The sequence below is a fragment of the Rattus rattus genome, chromosome 1, assembly GCF_011064425.1.
Source record: "Rattus rattus isolate New Zealand chromosome 1, Rrattus_CSIRO_v1, whole genome shotgun sequence".
Lineage (NCBI taxonomy): Eukaryota > Metazoa > Chordata > Mammalia > Rodentia > Muridae > Rattus > Rattus rattus.
Window position 1 is genome coordinate 242,418,723 of NC_046154.1, and position 20,061 is coordinate 242,438,783.

The following is a 20,061-nucleotide window of genomic DNA, read 5'->3' on the forward strand; positions in this document are numbered from 1 at the left end:
TCCAGCTTGCTATCAAAGTTTAGCGATCCTTCTGGAGTAGTCTGTCTAATCAGGCTGTGGTTGTCTTCTGCTGTTGACAGATTTGGCACCCAACACAGACAGCAACCAGTCAGCCTCAAGAAGGAGTCTGTATTGTGAAATAATGATTTAAGCCCTGTCGCTGTCACTCTGGTGACTCTGTAGACTGAGCAGCACTGAGCTGTCTGGAGAAGGAAGCACCCAGACGTGTGCCACAGTAGTTCTTCATAAATGCCTGTCACTGAGTGTCTCTGCACTTACTGTAAGGGCACCCTGTTTTCAACCTTGGGCCTCTCTCCAGAGTAGTCCCCACCCACTCAGAAATTTCTTTTTCTAAGCACATGGGTCCATGACTAAGTATGTGTGATGATTCTGCATTTAACTGATCATTCTGTCAAGCTACAGGGTAACTAGAGGAAGAGAATATGTTGTACAATTTCCATGCCAGCCAACCACTGTAAATAAAATAGAACCAGACATTTGTGCCCCTTGATTTCATGAGCCCTATTCTGCAAGAAGGACCTTAGGAGAGCATCATTAGATCAGAGTCAGATCTGCTAGTTCTTAAGCTCATTCTTTCTTTTCATTATACAATCCCTCTAGAAAAACATTCTAGATCCGTGCTGGGAAGGCTAGGGGTCTGACTGTTATTGTATGCCTAGGACCTATTCCTCCAGACTCAGTGAGCAAGGCAGGCTATGAGTATGGACCAGGGGGGAAAGTAACCATGACAAGTACTTTCTCCTTCCGGGGAGCAACCTCAATGGTCCAGGTTCTTATAGCTAGATATGCCTGGTGTGAAAGACTCAGTTTTGTTTTGGCATTTGGATATTTAGAATTATTTGATTCTCTTCCCAAATGTTGCAAATACAGTCCTCATGTTTTCACTGTTATCTAGACTTCAACCCACATCTCATACAAGAGACTGAAGTGTGTATCTTTGTGTTGAATCTAGTGCTTTCTTTTTGCTACAGGGAGGAAAACCTCCACAGGAACTTCTAGCTCTTCTGGGTTAGCTCACTATCAAGTAACAACAGTCAGCTTATGAGAGAAGAAAGGCCCATGGTTTTGTTACTCCATTGCTTGTGCATCTGTAGTAAGACAATACATCATGTCTCCCTCATGGCCAGCAAAAGTACTCCCTCATAGTCAGGAAGAGAGAGGGAGAGAGAGTGGCAGAGAGACAGAGAAGGGGGTGGAGCACACCTCCAATGATCTGAAGGCCACCTCTCCCAGTCACCTTTCTGGGAATGTGGACTTATGAGAAACACTCAAGATCCCAGTCATGGCAGGCTCCGTGCTATACTCCTTTACAAAGCTCTCTCTTTACCCCAACCCAGCAGCCCCTTCTTCCTCCTCCTCATCATGCTTGCTGCTCCTGTCATGTGATTTATCACTTAACCCTTCAAAAACACCACCAAAAGCAGCCACACGTGATTGCTTAAGTAGCAGGTTCCCCTTTAGGTATGTAGTATCAGTATCCCGTCTGCTGACCTACAGCCAGCTCTTCCTGCCGAAATGCTTGGATATTGATTGCAGTTGATCCTTTTACTAGATTAACTTTAGCCTGCATAAATTCTCGGTTAATCATGTTTGTTTCTAGAGAGAGAGCCCTTTGTGTAAAAACTCCCATTTGAAAAAAAAAAGACATTAAATTCTTACAATGTTCACTCCTCTGGCAAATTTAACATGAACTCCTGTTCATTTATTTGCTAAACTGATGAAGTATGTTGATACCTGCCAGTGGCTGCTTTTCTTGTAACTGCCATGGTGTTCTGGTCTGGGCCTTCAGTTGATGTCGGGCCTCCTGCTGTACCTTTTTGCCCACAGCACACTTTTGTTTCAGGTATATCCTGCTTGCTGTAGGTAGCGCGTTAGACACTTTTCTAAAGAGTCTGCCTTTAGCAGCCCCAGGAGATGACACCACACTAGGTCTGTCCCATGTGAAAATCCTTCTTGATAAGGTACACTACTTGATTGTCAAGCAGTCAGGGTGGGATTTGGTATGTGAGTGTAAAATCCCTGAGTCTGTATCCCTCCCTGAACAGCACATTCCCTTTGTTAGGAAGCCATGGACGGTTGTTAGAACTCACTCTGAATTGCACAGCAACTAGTCATAAGACAGCCTTCATAGCGTAGCTGAGGCTTGGGCCAGAAATGAGAAGTATAAACCAGCACTTCACACACCATCGGACAAGACGGACATACAGGGTCTGCTCTCTGGCAGTCGCCTGCTAATAAGGGAAAACCAAAAAGAATGAAGCAAACTTGAAAGATTGTTGAATGTTTTGGATTATGGTGAGTGCTTGGTGTCAGCATGCCTAAAACGGCAGGCATCGGCTGTAGAGAAATGAGCCGGGCACATAGCCAAGTCAAGATCAGAGGTTTGTGCATAGCTGGGGCGGTAATGGGGCAGGCTGGAGCTAACAGGAATCTGCAGGTAGCCAAGGGCAGATGATTCCTTATAGGCAGCGTCAGAGCAGAAGAGACCTTATCCCAGCAGGATAGGATGCCTGTCCAGGGTTCCTGAGAACCCGGGACAACAGGATCAAATCTATAGAAAAAAGCCATCCCAGGGTGCTATTTGTTTTAGAGTCTTCCCTCACAAGCACACGTCAAATAAGTTTTGTGTAATTTTTGCTTGTTTTTTTTCTGCTCTAAATGACACATTTTAAATGTGATTATCTTCTTCAGGAGGAGGAGCTGAGGAAAAGTGGAGAAGCGAAGTACTTTCACCTCAATGACGACCTGCACGTGCTCATTGAAGTGTTCGCACCCCCAGCGGAAGCTTATGCCCGGATGGGGCATGCCTTGGAAGAGATTAAGAAGTTCCTGATCCCTGTTAGTACCACTCGCTGCTCAGTGACTTGTGTGTTAAGGCTGAGTCTTTAGCCGGTTCCTTGATGATCAAGAGCTTCCCGTCTGGTCTGCATTGTAGACCTCACAGTATTCTCTGAGAATTCCTCGGCATAATTCCCTACTTCAATTTAAAATAATGGGATTTTAGACAGATTATATTCTGCCACCAGGTTATAAGGCTGAAAACTTGGAAGATCAGAATCACTAATTCAGATTTCGGAGCTCCAATATAAATTCTTATGTCTTTCTGAAAATGTCACATAAATTCCGTGCTCTTCCTTAGTCATTAATGTCCTCTATATGCCTGGTCTGTGCTTGGTGTGGGGCATGGACACCTAAATAAGAACAGTTTCTGTCCCCTGGAGGAATGTGTAGTTTAGCAGGAAATCAGAATCTTAGTGGGGTTAAGTATAGTTTGCAGACTTGCCTGGGACTTCAAGTATTGCCATGAAAGTAATGATTTTAAAGAAATATGTTCCTGCCTTCCTTCTGAAAGATGATTTAAGTATTTGTATGTTAGTGATAAAAAGAGACTGTTTTTTTCCTTTTGGATGCTCATAATAAACTATATATGTTGATTCTATAGACACTTACTATAGAAAAGCTGGCACATCTGCTAGGCAACTGTCCACAGTGAGACTGTCCTTAGACGTCCTCAACTCTGCTGGGAGAGTAACATCTACACAATAGATTATGATCATATCTGCTATTAAGAAACCAAATATTACATTTATATTGAAGTTTATTTAAGTATGTTTTTTCACTTAAAAGTTGTATCATGAGCTATATCCTTAGCCATGTCTAAGAGTAATGCTCACTGTGTGGCAGACACTTGTAAACCATTGATGACAGCCCCTGCCCAGTAGAGTTTGTAATTTAACAGACAGGCCAGTAGGAATCATATATTCACATAGGTGACTAAAACTGGGATTATGGCACATGGGGCAGATTCCTTCTTCCATACATAGCTACAGTGGAACTTTCCATCCCATGGCCTTTACAGTCCTCCGTGAGGGCGTAGGGCCTATTTTTCTAACCCATGATCTGGACTGGCTAAAAATGTCTAAAGCAACGTTACTGGTGTTTCCTGCTGTCTCCTTATGTTTAATAGTATTCTTTCCTTTAAGAATCATTTTGCTTTTGTGATGGTGTATGCAGCATATGTTTTTAAACTGTACTTGGGGGGCAGAAGATCTCAGTTACTTCAAGGCCAGTCTGGCCTACATACCAAGTTCCAGGCTGGCCAGGGCTACATCGTGAGACGCTGTCTCAGAACAAAGCAAAAGAACCTCATAAGATTCTTTCCATTTAAGTCACTTTGTGATGCTTTTGCACATGGCATGAGGTTAAAATCTACATTTGACTTTTTCTGTTGTCCTGTTGAATTCCCTAATGGAGTCTATCTGGGACTCTCAGTTCTGCCCCACTGATTTACAGTAAGCCTCTCCCAATTGAGTTACATACTTTTCCGTCATCCTTTCAGTGAACTTTGAAGTCTGGGTATATAAATTGTCCAACTTTCTGTTCCTTTCCTCCCTTTCCTAGTTAAAAATTCTTAGTAACTTGGTTCAGGCACTGTCCTTCTGTTGTAAGTCACATTCTCTCCCCAGTCTCAGTGTGGCAGGCACCCTGGTCTGTTTTCCTGTCTCAGAGTTGTCTTGGTTCCTTTGCATTTCCATGTTCACTTTAGTATCAGCTTCCAACTTCTGCAATGTTCAACAAGGATTTTGCCAGATGTTTTTTGAATCTGTAGATGAGTTTGGAGTTAACGTTTAACTGGTGTCTTTTATTCTGTGAATATCAAGTACTTCTCATTCTCAAAATCAATAGCTCAAGACTATTTTGTGGTGGTGAATGCCTTTAATTCCAACCACTTGGGAGGCAGAAGCAAGAGGACCTCTGTGAGTTCAAGGCCAGCCTGGTCTATGTAGTGAGTTCTAGGACAGTCAAGGCTATACCTAAAAACCCTGTCTCAAACAAACAAAAAAAAACAAGACAACAACAAAAAAAAAGTTTTTTCCATAGCCTGGCACTTACTTTGTAAAATATATTTCCAAATATTAACAAAAGCACTTATGTTTATTTTATGTGTATGAGTGTTTTGCTTGTGTATGTGCCTGTGTACCACAAATGTGGAGTGCCTATAGGAATCAGAAGAGGGTTTTGGATCCTCTGGAACTGCAGTTTGTGAACTTCTTTGTGAGTCTTGGGAATCAAACCCTGGTCCTTTGCAAAAAACAAAAAATACTCTTAAAACTGCTGAGTCATTTCCAAATATTTGATATTTTCTGATACTGTTACCAGTGGACCATTTATTTAGAGGTACAATTGATTTTCTTTATATTGATTTTGCTCTGTCTTTGTGGGATATTTTTTACTGTTTTTACATCACAATAAAAAATAGAGATATTAGGAAGATTAGATAAAACCTAGTTTATTAGGATTCTTTGACATCAGTGTCATGCACCCCTGGCTCCTGTATCAGGGTGCCTGTGATACTTTCCCTGGTGTCCTGTCTTCTTTGCCCTGCTCATCCAATCTTCTGTGCTTTCCTACTAGGATGATCCTGTAGGTTTCCCTCCTTTATCCTACTAATAATAGCTCACCACATGAGTTGATTTTGGTATGGAGAGCCAAGTTTTCGTTTACTCCGTCTTTATATACTGTCCTCTTGATTTGTTGCATGGTACGGTTTACTGTTAACGTTTACACGTTGGTAATCCTGAGAGACTGGCTTATAGCAAGTGTTTTTACACTTGTGTCTCTGGTGTTGCTCTCTGTGTGATGAAGCTGCCTTACAGGACCTTTTCTTTTAAGCTGGTAGAACTGCCTTTAGTCTTTCTTGTAACGTAGACCTGCTTCTATCTTGATTTCTCTAGAAGTGAGTTTACCTGACCTACATGGAAAAGAGAAGACTTGTAAAAGTTGGCTGACAATTTGTACCCATAATCCTTTGGCTGTGTCTCTGCATGACTCATAATAAACATGGTGTGGGGGGCGGGGGGCTGCATTTTGCTCCTGTGCATGGCACTTTGTTCTTTTGCTGTGTCTTGTGTTTGGTTTGAAGCAGTTTGTCCATCCCATGCCTGTAAGCTTCCGTGACACATGGGATGTTTTCGGATGTTATTTCTTTGAGTTTTTCTTTCTCTTCCTTCCCTCCACCCATTTGGACCTACCCCTAAGTGCATCTTGGCTCCTGTCCTGCTGCCGTGGGTTTGTTTTTCTTCTTCCTTTCTCTATTTGCCAGGCAGGGATGTTTAAAGGACCTGTTTCAGGTTCCCTGGTTCCACCATCTCAGTTCTGCCGGGCAGCTTCTTCAGCGACATTGCACAGCAGTGATGTCATTTTTCACCTGTCTTTCGCAAGTGTTACATCTGGCTCATGTCTGGGCTCTATCACGGTCTCCTCTGTAGAGCAGTGTGTTGCTGCTTCACTGGACATGGCAGCCTCAGGCTTGCTGGTTTGCTCTTTTATCCCCTAGTAAATTTTACTGCTGTTGATGCTGCTGCTGGCATGGCGGACTTTTACCATTATTCCAGAATAAGAGAGCTTCTCCTCAGCAGAGAAACGGGTTTTTCAGACTCAGGCTGAGGAGGAATGATGGTATTCCCTGCAAGAGTGCCACAGACTTGACTTTTCTAACCTGCAAGTCAGCTAATTTTCCATGAGTGATTTTATTGTGTTTTATTTTACTGTGTGGCTTGAATGCATTCTGAGACTCCTTACATGGTGTCTTTGAACCATTTTTCTTCCGTTGTTCTTCTTAAGGACAATTATTCAGAAATGCCATCTCTACTTCTTATTTTATACTTCTTAAAATGTATGTGATTTTGTGTGTGTTTTTTTTTCCTGTGAGCGTATGTCCAGTTTCATGATACTATTTTTATTTCCGCCTTATAGTGTTTGTGTATTCCAGAGTTTATTTAGCCGCTCTTCAAATAATGAGCATTACATTTATTTCCTATAGATGTTAATGTCAACAAGGATGCCAGGATATAACAGGAAGTTATTGTCAGAGAAGAAATTGAATTCCAATGTTACTTTTTATTGTTATGATTGATTTTTTAAAAAAATCTTTTGAAGTGTGCGAGTATGTGCTGTGTGACTGCCAGGGGACAATTTGCAAGAGTGAGTTTTCTCCTTCCACCTTATGGGTACCAGGGATTGAACTCAGGTCATCCGTCCTGATAGCCGACACCTTTGTCCTTGGAGGCAGCCCACCAGTCAGAGCTTTGGGGTTACTTTTAATGAGTCACTTAAAAACCTTCCCACATTCTCCAGGCTCACATAACAGATTCAACTCACCGTGTAGGAAAGTACACACATGATGGCCTGTACATGTGTATAAATACACATATGCACATGACTATAATTCTAATGCCCTTTCTAATCTTGACTATTGACAAAGTGTACATGTTTCAATAGTTTTATTTTTCACCTAAAGAGTTAAAGCTTAAGTGAATATCAGTTGTAACTATGGTTGCATTGCACCTGCCCATCTGATATTACAAGATTAAGCTACCTAAGACATTCTTAAATTAACTTAAAAAATGCATGGCCATATATTTAATCACTTAATATCTGTGTATTTTGAAATAGTTTTCCCAAGCTGATATTTAAAGTGGGATCCATTGTAGCATTGAACCTCACGGATATTGATTTTAACTTCAGTTTTCTAAATTTTACTGGTGTCTAAATAGTGCTTCAGCCACAATCTCTTAATCGAATCTATTTTTAGCATCTATAACTGAGTATCACACCTCCTAACAATTTTCTACAGGGAAGTATTAGCATTTTTCTAGCACATTTTATTTAGAATGTGCTTTGCAAATTATTTATTAATCTTCACACATTTTTAGCAAGATGGCTGATAAGATCTTAGCAGTCTTATTTTAGACAGTTTGGAGTGATGGGCCCATGCAGATAACAGCTCTGAGGCACAGAGCCTCAGATAAGTCTGGGGGAGGGTCTGTGAGCACTGGTCCCACCCACACTCTGAGCTGGCCTGTTAAGGACCACAGCTTTTACTCTCTGTTGTGTTCTTCTCCTTCAGATGGTTTATTACAGCTTTCTTCTTGACGGTGCCCAAGGGCTTCCTCTAATGCCATGAGCCTACTTAGGTTTTTGCTTGATATTTGGGGAAAGTCAGGAAGAAAAGACGAATTTTTAGTTGTAAATATAGTGTTTCTTTGAGATTTTTAATTTGGGTCATAAATACTTCATCTGAATTCCCTGTCTACACTGAAATGTGTTCATGGTTTTCCAGTTTGTTGTCCCCTCATGACTATGAGCCTACGATGCCTCTGTCAGTGAGCGCTTCCTTGTAGCCAGACATCATGAGAAGCTCCTGCCTTCACTGTGGCTCTTAAGGCTCCTTCACCCCTATCTCACTGAGACGGACTCCGTGACTGCCTTCTCCGTCCATCTGCTCTGGTCAAGGGTGACTTTCCTGTTAATGGGTCCCCAGACTTCTCATTGGGCTATGTGTTAGATTGTAACACAACACAGACCTTGTGTGGTTGTCCTCAGGTGACACCCTGAAACATTCACCTTCTCCTGCCCTATTTGCAGTCTGAAAGTTTGTTCTGTGCTTTCCAGAACATAAACCTAAGTGTGCAGTTTGCTCCCAAAATCATTATGGTGTCTCAGCAACCTTCGTTGTAATTATATTTAAACCACCTTTATGGTAATGGAAGGCTTTGCATGACTTGGCTTCTGCTCCCTCCCTAAGACTCCTTATTGTCTTCATAATGTGTCCATATAACACCATTTTTGATTATTTACTTATTTTTTATTGATTCATTCACTCTTTCATTCATTCATTCATTCATTCATTCATTCATTTTTGTGATAGTCTTACTTGTGTTCCAGGCTACCCTAGAACTCAATGAAACCTAGGCTGGTCTTAAACTCAGGGTAGCCCATCTATCTGCCTTAGCTAGAATCCCTGGTTTCTGGAATTTAACACTCATCAGTCCATCAGTCTTTTGATCTTCCTCTGTGTGGAGCTTTGGGCTACCTCTCTGATAACTGGATCTCCCTTCCCCAGATGGCCCCTCTTAGAGAGACTCCTTTGGCTGTTGTACAGCTAAATTATACTTTGATTATAAATGTTTCTTTTTATTACAAAGCAGTGATGATAAAGTTTTATCTGTTTATTCTGTGTTTTTGTTGATTATCAACTGGAGTTGAGGATCATTACAAAGAGGAAGGAAGCAGGATAGAGTCCTAGTTTCAGAGTTTAATGTGTGGAGAAAAAGTCCCGATTTTTCAGGAATCCGATTACTTATCAAATTTATAATCTGGACGTTCCTTGTGTGTACAGCATTGTGGTACAGCATTGTGTCAACCTAGCACAAGTTAGAATTGACTATAACATGGGCCTCTGAACATATCTGTGCTAGGATTATTTTAATAATCGTGATTGTCTTAGCTGAGGTGGGTAGACTCACTCACTGTGGGTAGAACTGTTCCTTAGGCGTGAGGTGCCCGAGTTTGTGTGAAAAGGGTGAGCTAGGCATGCATGTGTGTAACTATGTTCACTGCCTCTCCCTGATATGCATGTGTTGTGATCACCTCCCTCAGGCCTTTCTGTCAGTCAGTAGGTAAATGTTTGGTGGCGATGAGTGAAAAGAGCTGTGAATAACCACGGCTATGTCATAGCTCTGTGGCCTTGTAGCATTGCAGATATCGCAAGTAGAAATTATGCATAAAAAAGGAGAGACAGTAGGTTACCTGTAATTTTAGTCTGGGCGGGGGGAACTCGTAATTTTCTTTTAAGAAAAAAACCACATTTTCATTTTTCTTTGAATAAATTTTCTATTTTAACTGTTTTCCTAACCTCATTTTCTTTTTTAAAAAAGAATGCTTGCTTTATATTCTAAGTGCTTTTCTATTGTCAATATCTTTTCTGTGCAGGACTATAATGATGAAATCAGGCAAGCACAGCTCCAGGAATTAACGTATTTGAATGGAGGTTCAGAAAATGCAGATGTCCCAGTAGTTCGAGGGAAATCAACTTTGCGTACGAGAGGTGTAACGACAACAGCAATAACCAGGTAGGTATAATTACTTTCTGTTTTTAAGTTGTCTTGCCATGGCATCAGATTGAAAGTTGCTGTCATCAGAAAGAAGGTAGACATATTTGTCAGTGTGTCTTATAAACCTTTATTCTGATATTCATAGTCAGGGATTGACTTTAATGTGAGAAAAACTGAACCTAAACTTATATACATCCTGTACCACTTCCCAGCTAATAGTAGTTTGGTATACTGTTTTTCTCCCCAGTAGAGATTCAATAATTCCCTGAAATGAAGCTTGGTTTTAGGTCAGTTAGTAGTATAGGTATCATGAGAGGAAGATACCATGTGATCCTATGAGGATACCTTGTGTTTGTATTGACTGTGAGGATACCCTGTATGCTGACTGTGAGAATACCCTGTGTCTGTACTGACTATGAAGATAGCCTGTATATGTACTGACTGTGAGGATACCCTGTATATGTACTGACTGTGAGGATACCCTGTATGTGTACTGACTGTGAGGATACCCTGTATGTGTACTGACTGTGAGGATACCCTGTATGTGTACTGACTGACGGTGAGGATACCCTGTGTCTGTACTGACTATGAAGATACCCTGTATATGTACTGACTGTGAGGATACCCTGTATGTGTACTGACTGTGAGGATACCTGTGTCTGTACTGTGTACTGTACTGACGGTGAGGATACCCTGTATGTGTACTGTGTGTGAGGATATGACTGACTGTGAGGATACCTTATGTGTCTCGTGACTGAGTATACCCTCTGTGTATACTTACTGCTCCATATTGAACTTTCCCCCATCAGTGCTAAGTACAGTGTTAGCAACAAGAGGCTTTATGAATGTCTCTGCCTTTGTGTGCACTGTCAGACCCGAAGCTGAAGAACTCCTGAGCTGGGACACGGACACAAAGTTTTTATTTCTGTCTCTGAATTGTTGACTAGCTTATAATAGGGGAAAAATGGTTCCAAAAAAATTGAGCTGGCTCTTTAAATTGGTGGAGAAATTTTTTGTTGATATAGTTGTTTTGGGGGACAGTGTTTCCCCTCTGTCCTCTAGTTCTAGGGACATCATTTTTAGCTAGTAACTTAAGCTTTTCTGTTAAGCTTGAAACTATATAGAAATATCTCTTTCAGATAGAATATATGTTGGAATTTAAAATAGTATTTATTTTCTATTTCCAAGCTCATTTGTGGAATAAAACTTAATTCCGGAGTATGCTAATCCAGTTATTTGTGTGGCTGTTGTAAGCCAGGCCTGGGGGCCTGAGCACCAGGTTCCTACAGAGAAAGAGAGCTAATAAGCATGTCTGTGGATGAGCTGTGAGGCACTGCACTGCTCAACAAATGAGTGTTCCTGCCCACCTTTGGTCTGGCTTGAAATAATTAATTACTTGCTGTAGTTTCCTGTGGTCACCATGACTAATTGTCACAAATCTGGTATCTTTCAGGTAGTTTTTTTGTTGTTGTTGTTGTTGTTTTCTGTTTTTTTTTTGTTTTTGTTTTTGTTTTTTTTTTGCTTGTTTGTGTTCCTCACAGAACCAGAAGCTAGATGTCCAAATTCAGTGTCACTAAGCCAAGGAAGAGGTTTTGACAAGGAGTCAGTCTTACCCCTGTCTCTTCTGTCCCTGGAGATTGCCAGGGTTTTATGGTCTATGGCCCCATCATCACCTGTCGTCCATCTTCACAGTCTCTTCCTCTTGTCATTCCTCTCTGGCTCTCTTGTAGGGGATGTGTAACTGGATGGAAGGTTTTGGTAGCCTATTGTCATCATCCCATCAGGCCTTCTCCCATAATCTGGTTTCTGGGATTTAGGCAGCAGAATAGTGGTCAGCCTGACACTACTCAGCCTACCGCAGTTACTGGTTTTGTCTTCACTCGATGGGAGCTAACACATTTGCACTATGTCACATGCAAAACAGTATGTTCGGTAGGTAGTTACGAAAGTCTTCCACCTTGTCCTGTCTATGCCTGGCCACTTCCTGCTGCCTGATGTGGTAACCTTGGTAACAGTGATATTAAACAAGGTGTTAAACTGCCTGTCCTGCTGCCTGTTGCCATGTGGGGCAGGTAATATGTTTTGTGCAGCATTGTTACAGCACAGATGCAGATTTTCCTTTGTGAACTGGAGGCAGCATGTACAGACAGAGAAGAAATGGCCTCCCAGAACAGGCACTGCAGTGCCGCCAGACAGATGATGTGAGATCTAGTCCTGTAACATGTGAGATTGGTTTTATTAGAATATGATGCAGCTAAAACAAATTCCTATAGTCTAGTGGTGCGGTAACCATGGTAACAGTGTTACAAACAAGGTGTTATACTGCCTGTCCTGTAAAAGCAGAGCGTGCACAACAATGTACACTAAGTGTGCAGTATCTTCTGTCATCTAGTTTAAGCAAGTCTACACCAACTACATCTAACGAGGTCCCGGACTATCCATCATTTAGTGATGAGTGACCACATGTGGATATAGAAATAAGTATCACCATCCTGTAACATAAGTCTCTAAGTGTTCTTTTGAGTGACATCAAGTGTCTACACAAATTCACATGTCCTGGGATTTATTATATGTATTCATGTATATAATAAATTTTGTTGTTTATCTAATAGCTTTTGCATACCACATTGTCAGGCAGTAACTCAGAATGAGTCTCCATTCTGGAGAATGTCACAATGGAGCATACTCAATACCAGTGCGTGGGAAGTCAGTGTCCCTTAAATCATTGACAGTTTCTAATTCAGAGTGCTTTCCATGAAAGTGTTGATGTTACCAAGAGTAAGAAGAGAAGCACTTTCTTTGCTCTATAGTGTAACAGTTAGAAAAACCTCTTCTTCTTTTCCTGGAAACCATGGTTATGACGTGTATACTGCCGTTTATTTGTTTACTACCTTTTATTTAAAGCTGTCCCCAGTTAGCAGTTAGGACTCAAATTTATCTTGAATTTTCTTTATGGCAAAGGATGAAGAAAGCCTAGGTACTGGCTACACAATATGTAAGTGTGAGAGGTCAGGATACAAAGCTAAACAGAGCAAACCAGACCCTGGCGCCTAGCACTTTCTAGTTCTAGAATGAGGTCAAGGTGTCAGGCCTATAACCTCAGAAGCCAGACTGCTCTGAATGGTAGCTTCTATGCCAGCTAGGGCTACATAGTGAGACCATTTCTCAAAATGGAAACCAACAGTTGTGTTTTTTTTAACTTCTTGTGATGCAGTAATATTTTAATAGCATTACAAGATCTTCAGTGGTTTCCCCAGGAGCTACTTCTTATTACCGTGTCTTAGTTCCTCTCGTCTATCAAAATGAATGCATCTTATCTACATTGTCCTTGTTTATTCCCTATCACATGGTGAATTCATTCAGCCCTTGTGTTTCATGCGGTAATGTTGACCGGTTAAAACTCTTCTCTTGTTTACATTTTTCTCACCTTGCATGAGTAAGTTGTTACGGCAAGTCTCAAAGTGGAACACATTGGTTCCTAGAGTCTTCTATTGTTACCTCACTAATACCACCTTGGGATACATTTCAGAATGCATCTGACGTTAAATCATACAGTAGGATGTAATAAATTGTAATAAAGCATTTCCATTTCATTGCAAAGAAAAGAACTAAGCTTATTCTTTAACACAAGTGATGTCTTTACCCAGAATCTGCCTGTGCACTTCCTCATTCCAACTGGGATTCAGGAGACCCCAGAGAGAGACTGGAAAACAACAAGAATGGAGGGGTGTGTGTGCTGTAGACAGCACACCTTGCTCTACATGCACAGGCTGCTGTCGAAGGCTGACCTAGAAGTGTTAAACCCCTCACCAATGCCTGCTTCTGTTTCCTTAAAGCCTGTCCTATGTTGGTCATAGGTGGAACCGTAGCATACATTATGAATCCCTTGGCTCTGTGTGTGTGTTTGCAGGCAAGTTTAAGATCTGTCCAAGTCTCAGTTTCTTTGTCCGATGATGAACAAGACAGGGCCCACTCATGTATTGGAGTCACATTTGGTGTCATTCTGGAACAGCATCATTTGTGCGGTCTCCCAGAAATCAAGAGTTTCCCACTATGACAACAATGAAGAAATTAAGCTGTGCCCAGGATATTTCCGACTTGTGCTGTGCGAGCTGCCTAGGTCCATGTTTACTTGCTGTGTTGTGCTTTGTGTTTGTCCTTACTACATCTTAGGGAAATGTAAAACAGTGAATTGTCTGAGATGTCAATGTATGTGACGAATAACATGCTAGAAAATATGACAGATACTGCTAATTTGACCCTCTTGCTCACAGGGGAAGAGGAGGAGTCACAGCCAGGCCTGTTGCAGTTGGGGTACCACGTGGGACACCGACTGCCCGAGGAGTCCTTTCCACCCGAGGGCCAGTGAGCCGGGGAAGAGGACTTCTCACTCCCAGAGCAAGAGGTGTCCCCCCAACTGGATACAGACCTCCACCGCCACCCCCAACACAGGAGACCTATGGAGAGTATGTAAGTAAAGGGGATAGCTTCGGAGATCAAGTTGGTCAAGTCCAGATAATGTGCCAGAGTTGCTTCTCCTGTCCACCTCCCCAGCTTAGCAAGTAGTTGACATTAAAGCCACTTAGCATGGAAATTCAAAAGTATAGGGTCGGTTTCAAGGCAGCTTGAAACTAAGGCAGAATCTCAGCTGTGGGGAATTCAACATGGCATCACACAAATAGAGCTATTAAGCTCTTCCATGAGTTGACTAGAACATTCTTTCATATTCCATTTTGGGTTGTGTCTGAGAAGAAGGTCACTTGAAAAGTGATTGCCTAAAAATAAGAAGATGGTGTCACCTTTTACTGTATCGTTTTAACTTTGTAAGGAAGTTCTGTTCTGTCAAGAAAATTAAAATTCCGTATGTTTTTTGCATTGTTTAGTCTTCTTTACCAGTTGAGATTCTCAGATATGACTTGTAGTTAAGGTAAGAGGAAGAAATAGAACTGTAAAAGTGGGACAGAAGGGAAGGGTCTCATTAAGGATGCCAGTGCTTGGAATTCTTGGTATAGCTTCCTTGCTGCCATAGATGGAGGGAATGAGAAGTCAGTAGATGTTCTCACTAAAAGGTAGTCCAGGGACAGTAGTGGCAGGAATCGGAGTCCAGGGACAGTAGTGGCAGGAACCAGAGGCTCGCAGTAAGCTCTCTCACTCTGCTGTGTTACTGAGGTACTGGACACGTCTTTGCACAGTTTCTAAAAGGTTGCAGTTATCTTGGAGTCTCTAGACTTGTGTTTAGTATCATCTGTGGCTGCTTTGACTTCCACATTCTGGACTTAACAGAAATCCATGAATGTTGTCTTTCTAGGCTTTTGGCCTAGACTGCCCTTCCCATATCATCTGCCTGCTCTTTCTGCTTCTGTGTAGGTCAGCTATTGCAGGAGAACCTCATCAGGGCAACTGCTGAGCTCGTGAGCGTTACAGCTGCTGTTACAGTCACTTTCCCACATAAACTGAACATGTGGGTGGGCAGGGATGGAAAACACTTGGCTCCTTCGATTTCGTGAGAGTCCTTCATTTATACTCAGCACGCTGTTGTTCCCCATCAGACTCTCCGTTTTGCTATTTGGCCTTGTTCTTTTTCATCTCCTAAAATTGCTGGTTTTCCTGTTTCCTTATGTTCTTATAAAACTGACAGTGATGGCTATGCCTCGAGTTATTTCCACAAATGCTGAAGCCCTTCCACAGGAGTAGGGGCAACAAAGACAAGGAATGCTGTTGACGTTCTTGTAGCTCCGTGCCATAGTCACGCTGTTCCCACCTTAGCTTGACTGCTCTTGGATAAACATGGCTGGATGATATTCTAGAAATTGCCAGGCCAGGATTGTGGGGAATCAGATCTTGGAATCTATTTCACTATCCATTTGAAATGAGTTTAATTTAACATTTGCTGGTTTCATAAGCACATGTTTAGAAAGTTACTGTCACTTTCAGTGTTCTAATTCATCCTTATACTCAATAAAGGACTGCTTGAGAGCCCTCTGTGAGACAGATCCACATTCCCTGCCCCAGTGTGTGTATGCTGATCAGCCTAAAAATTAGATGAGTAAATCCAAATATTTCTTGCCCAGAGGAGGAAATAAAAGCAAACAGACCCTTATTTTTGGTCAGCATGCAGAGGGTGAGAGGGGTGTTGGTTGCCTATAGCTCTGATTTTTGTTCAATTTTTTTGATATTGGGAAAGTAATTGGACCAGTCAAATTAGTGAACTGATAAATATGTTGAATGAATTTACTTTGTTTGCCCTCAACTCCCATGCTAAATATTACTTGATTCATTTTCAGGAGCAAAGATTGGTGCTTTCCAAAGGAGAAAGAAACCTTCATTAATGATTGAGTCCCCCACTCATACCTGTTCTCGCCAGGACACTTGAAGCTGGAATTTGTATACGGGGCCATTTGCTGCCTCTTGCTGTACCCACACCCCACTGTTGCATTTAAATTACTGACAGCTACTTCCTCTCATTGCTTTCACTTGCCTGGAAGGCATCAGCTAACTCTGCTAACTCCGTGTATGCGTGCTTTTCAGGCCTTTGGCAGGACCAGCAGAATGCAGGAAGCAAGCATTGTCATAGGCCCACACTTTCACCAGGAGACTCCTGCCGTGAAGGGTTCAGACTACAAATGTGATCACTTCATTTCACATCTGTTATTCATTGGAATACATTTTCAGATTAATAGCCAAACTGAAGGACTTTCCCCACTTAACCTAGCGTTTTGTAATCCCTTGACACAGTTAATGTAGAATGCTCGGCAGCTGTCTGTCGTAGGTTGGACATCACCGATGCAGAAAGGGGAAAGGCTTCCTCCACTCACTTATGGGAGCTTCCATTAGCAGCTTCTCAACTGTTCCCTCTGAACCTTATCCTGCTCTCTTGATCCAACTGCAACTTCATGCCCCTCTTCCAGTCATACCATGGTCGTCTCTGACATGTGTCTGGACGCTGGCCATTGTTCTTAACTGTTTGAAATCCTGACAGCTAGTCAGTGTTTAGTTCTCATCACTGTATGTATAAGGGTGTGTTTTAAAAAATAAACAGCCTTACACTCTCTTCTTCCTCCTCCTCTTCTTCTTCCTCTTCCCCTCCCCTTCCCCTTCTTCCTCCTCCTTGCTTCTCTCTTCCTCCTCCTCATCCTCTCTTCTCCCTACCCTTCCCCTTCCTCCTCCTCATCCTCTCTTCTCTCTTCCTTCCCCTCCTCCCCCCCCTCCTTCCCTTCCTCCTTCCTCCCTTCCTCCTCCTCCCCTTCCTCCTCCCTCCTCCCCTCTCCTCCTCCTCCTCCTCCTCCTCCTCCTCCTCCTCCTCCTCCTCCTCCTTCCTCCTTCCTCCTCCTCCTCCTCCTCCTCCTCCTCCTCCTCCTCCTCCTTCCTTCTTCTTCTTCTTCTTCTTCTTCTAGATAGGATAAACACACTAGAAAATACCAAACTTCAAATCTGGTAGCCCTGAGTGACAGGAAAAGTTGTTATTCATCTTATATCAAGTGGTAAGCAGTTTTATTAGGCCATCTGAAGAGCTGGTCCACTGTGGTGGAGTAACCATGAACCGGCTTGTAAACTCTGGAGAAAGGCTTCTTCCGCCATTCCTACTCCTTATTTCCAGTACCTGGCGTGTGTGGTCCACCAGGGCCCGGACTTTGGCAGTTGCTGCCTCCGTGGAGGGGCGTGGAATGATGTGTTCCATGAGGAAGGCCAGCCTTTAGAACGTTGCAAACGGCAGCTCTCTGCTGATGCCTCTGGCCTGCAGCTGTTGATGCGATGTCTCATGAGTTAGCGTTCAGCTATGGAGTACAAATATCTGTTTTCACCTGCCTGGGAGATCATTCGCTTTCATGAGGAGAAGCCATGTCCTCATTAGTTTTTCACTAGCCACTGGCAGTTTCTGGCACACTCTAAGAATTTGTTGGTTAAACAGTGCTACCAAGTACGGTAACCTTTCTTTATGGAGGTCACCACTGCTGTGATTAAGGGCAGTTTGTGTCCCTTTCTGTTTTCAGCACCTACCTGATTTATGGCACCTTAAGTTGGCAAGAGAAAATGAAAAACTATGAGGAAGAAAGGGTGGGAATAAGGATTAAAGAAAACCAATAAATCGAAATAAATTAGAGCCCTTTTTGCTGTTTTAAGGACATCAGACCATCCCTCTGTCTGAGGAGAGTCCTTCAGCAATTCAGAAATGTATCTTCTAAAGGTGTCCTTGAGGCTGGGAACTTAGCTTATTTGCACAGCATACATGCAGCCTTGGATTTGATTCCTGACACTACAATGAATAAGAATTTTTGAAAGTTCTTAACAGATATTCAGTAAGAAAAAATCTTGATTTCCATAACCCTTGTTTGATGATATTTAACCAGTCCAGTTTAATTTTTAAAAATTGATTAAGCACTCATTGTTTGTATGGTTATTTCAAGAGTATATATAAGGTGCCGGGGTATCACACAGTTGTTTTATTAACACCTAACCTGATGGAGGAATCCTGGTGTGTGTGTGTGTGTGTGTGTGTGTGTGTGTGTGTGTGTGTGTGTGTGTGTATGTGTAAATTTGAAATCCTGGCATACTTGATACTTTGTTGAGAAAGCCCGTCTGAATGCTTGAGACAGTGCATCTTCTTCATAACAAGTGTTATTCTAAAATAGAAAGGCTTTCTTATACAGGCCCAAGAAAGACACAGTTACTGGGCATGTTGTCACTAATTTTGCAATGCAGAGGACTCCTCTGAAGAATGTGGAAAGGGGCTGTCCAGGGATGTCCTGATGAAATTGGGTGGATTTTCCCTAGGTGGAGTGGTGGAGAGCTTGAGCATCTGAAGTGCCTCTGAGCCCAGTGTTTTCCTCAGTCATCACAATAACAAAGGGTTCTCTGACTCTCGCCCAGAAGAGTGGCTGCTGTCTGATAGTGTGTGTGTCTGGGATTACCCTCCCTGAGGTGGGACATACAGGAGCTGCAGGTGGAGCTGACTAGCCATGGTCAGCTCAAAGCCTCCACCTTGAATAGACAGACAAATATTCCAGGAAAGCAAAGTAGTTCACCATTGCTACTTTTTTAAACATGGAGAGAATAGATAATGGGTGTGTTCTCAGTCTTTGAGTATACCCCGGGGCCTTGCACTCTGCTTCAAGGTAGAAAAATTAGCCATAATTACAGTAACGCCACATCTCTTTTTCTGGAGAACAAGAAGTTCCTTTTTCTCTGTGACACCAACCTATTTCTTATGCCCTAAATGATTATATGACTGAAAAGTTAATTAGTCTAACCTCTAGTGTTTTCACTGTGAGCACTTTAACAATTCCAAGTGTGATCACACAGGAAGACAGGCCTGGCAGAGCCTAGCATTCTTGCAGACTGGGGGTGTGCTGCTTTTTGGTTACAGTAAAAGAAAACACACTCACGGGCAAGCATGCATCCCTGTGGTACTTCGGCGGCTGCATTTCTATCCCTTATCAATTATCTGCAACCGACAGACTGCAAAAAAGGGAAAGGCTCTCTTGGAGCTGCTTTTATAGCAGATTGTCTAATGTTTGCACAACCTAAGCACAACGCATGCTGAACGCTGCCCTTTTAGCCTCTAGGAATAACAGACTCATCATTAAATGGCACTAGTGTTTGGTGTTTCTTATTACATTGAATGAACCCTCTAATGTTTACTAAAAGTGGCTTAAGATAGTCCATTTTACTTCATTAAGAAGGTGGCAGAGTCTGTGAGACCCAGCCAAGACCAGAGAGTCAGATAGCACAGCAGTAACAGCCAAGTTAGTCACCTTTGGTACTGTTAGGTGACATCTATAAACTGGCCCCAAGAAAGGCTTCTGCAAATGGAGATTTAAAAAAAAGAACAAATAAATAAATCCACAGTCAACAGCTCACAAAGCATAGTCAGAGAGCCAGAGGCAGGGACGGGGCTAAGTGGCCAAGAGGGGACACAGCAAACAAACTGGAGCCCAGTGTCCTGGAAGAATGTACACAGACAGCAGCCACTGATGCTCCAGTTCCTGTCACTGGCACTGAGCTGCTTGTAAGGCCTGCGAAGTAACACCAGGTCAGGCAGACAAGTCACCAAGCTTTCGAAATGACCGGTGATAGTGGGCATGGATCCCCTTGGCCTTGCTCTTCATACAGCAAAGGAAACCAGGGGTAAGCTTTTGCACTGTTC

At 42.4% G+C, this 20,061-nt stretch overlaps 1 protein-coding gene across 3 annotated transcripts in view; it reads left to right on the plus strand.

The window, feature by feature from the left end:
* Nucleotides 1–20,061, plus strand: part of Khdrbs3 (KH RNA binding domain containing, signal transduction associated 3) — a 149,685-nt gene that overhangs the window by 70,427 nt on the left and 59,197 nt on the right. For all 3 annotated transcript variants that reach the window (XR_004389447.1, XM_032916369.1, XM_032916380.1), the window contains exons 4-6: nucleotides 2,713–2,859; nucleotides 9,796–9,935; nucleotides 14,192–14,387. Coding sequence is in view for 2 of the 3 variants with exons in the window: in XM_032916369.1 (XP_032772260.1) it covers nucleotides 2,713–2,859; nucleotides 9,796–9,935; nucleotides 14,192–14,387 (483 nt within the window). In the remaining variant the exon portion in view is untranslated. The remainder of the gene's footprint in view (nucleotides 1–2,712; nucleotides 2,860–9,795; nucleotides 9,936–14,191; nucleotides 14,388–20,061) is intronic.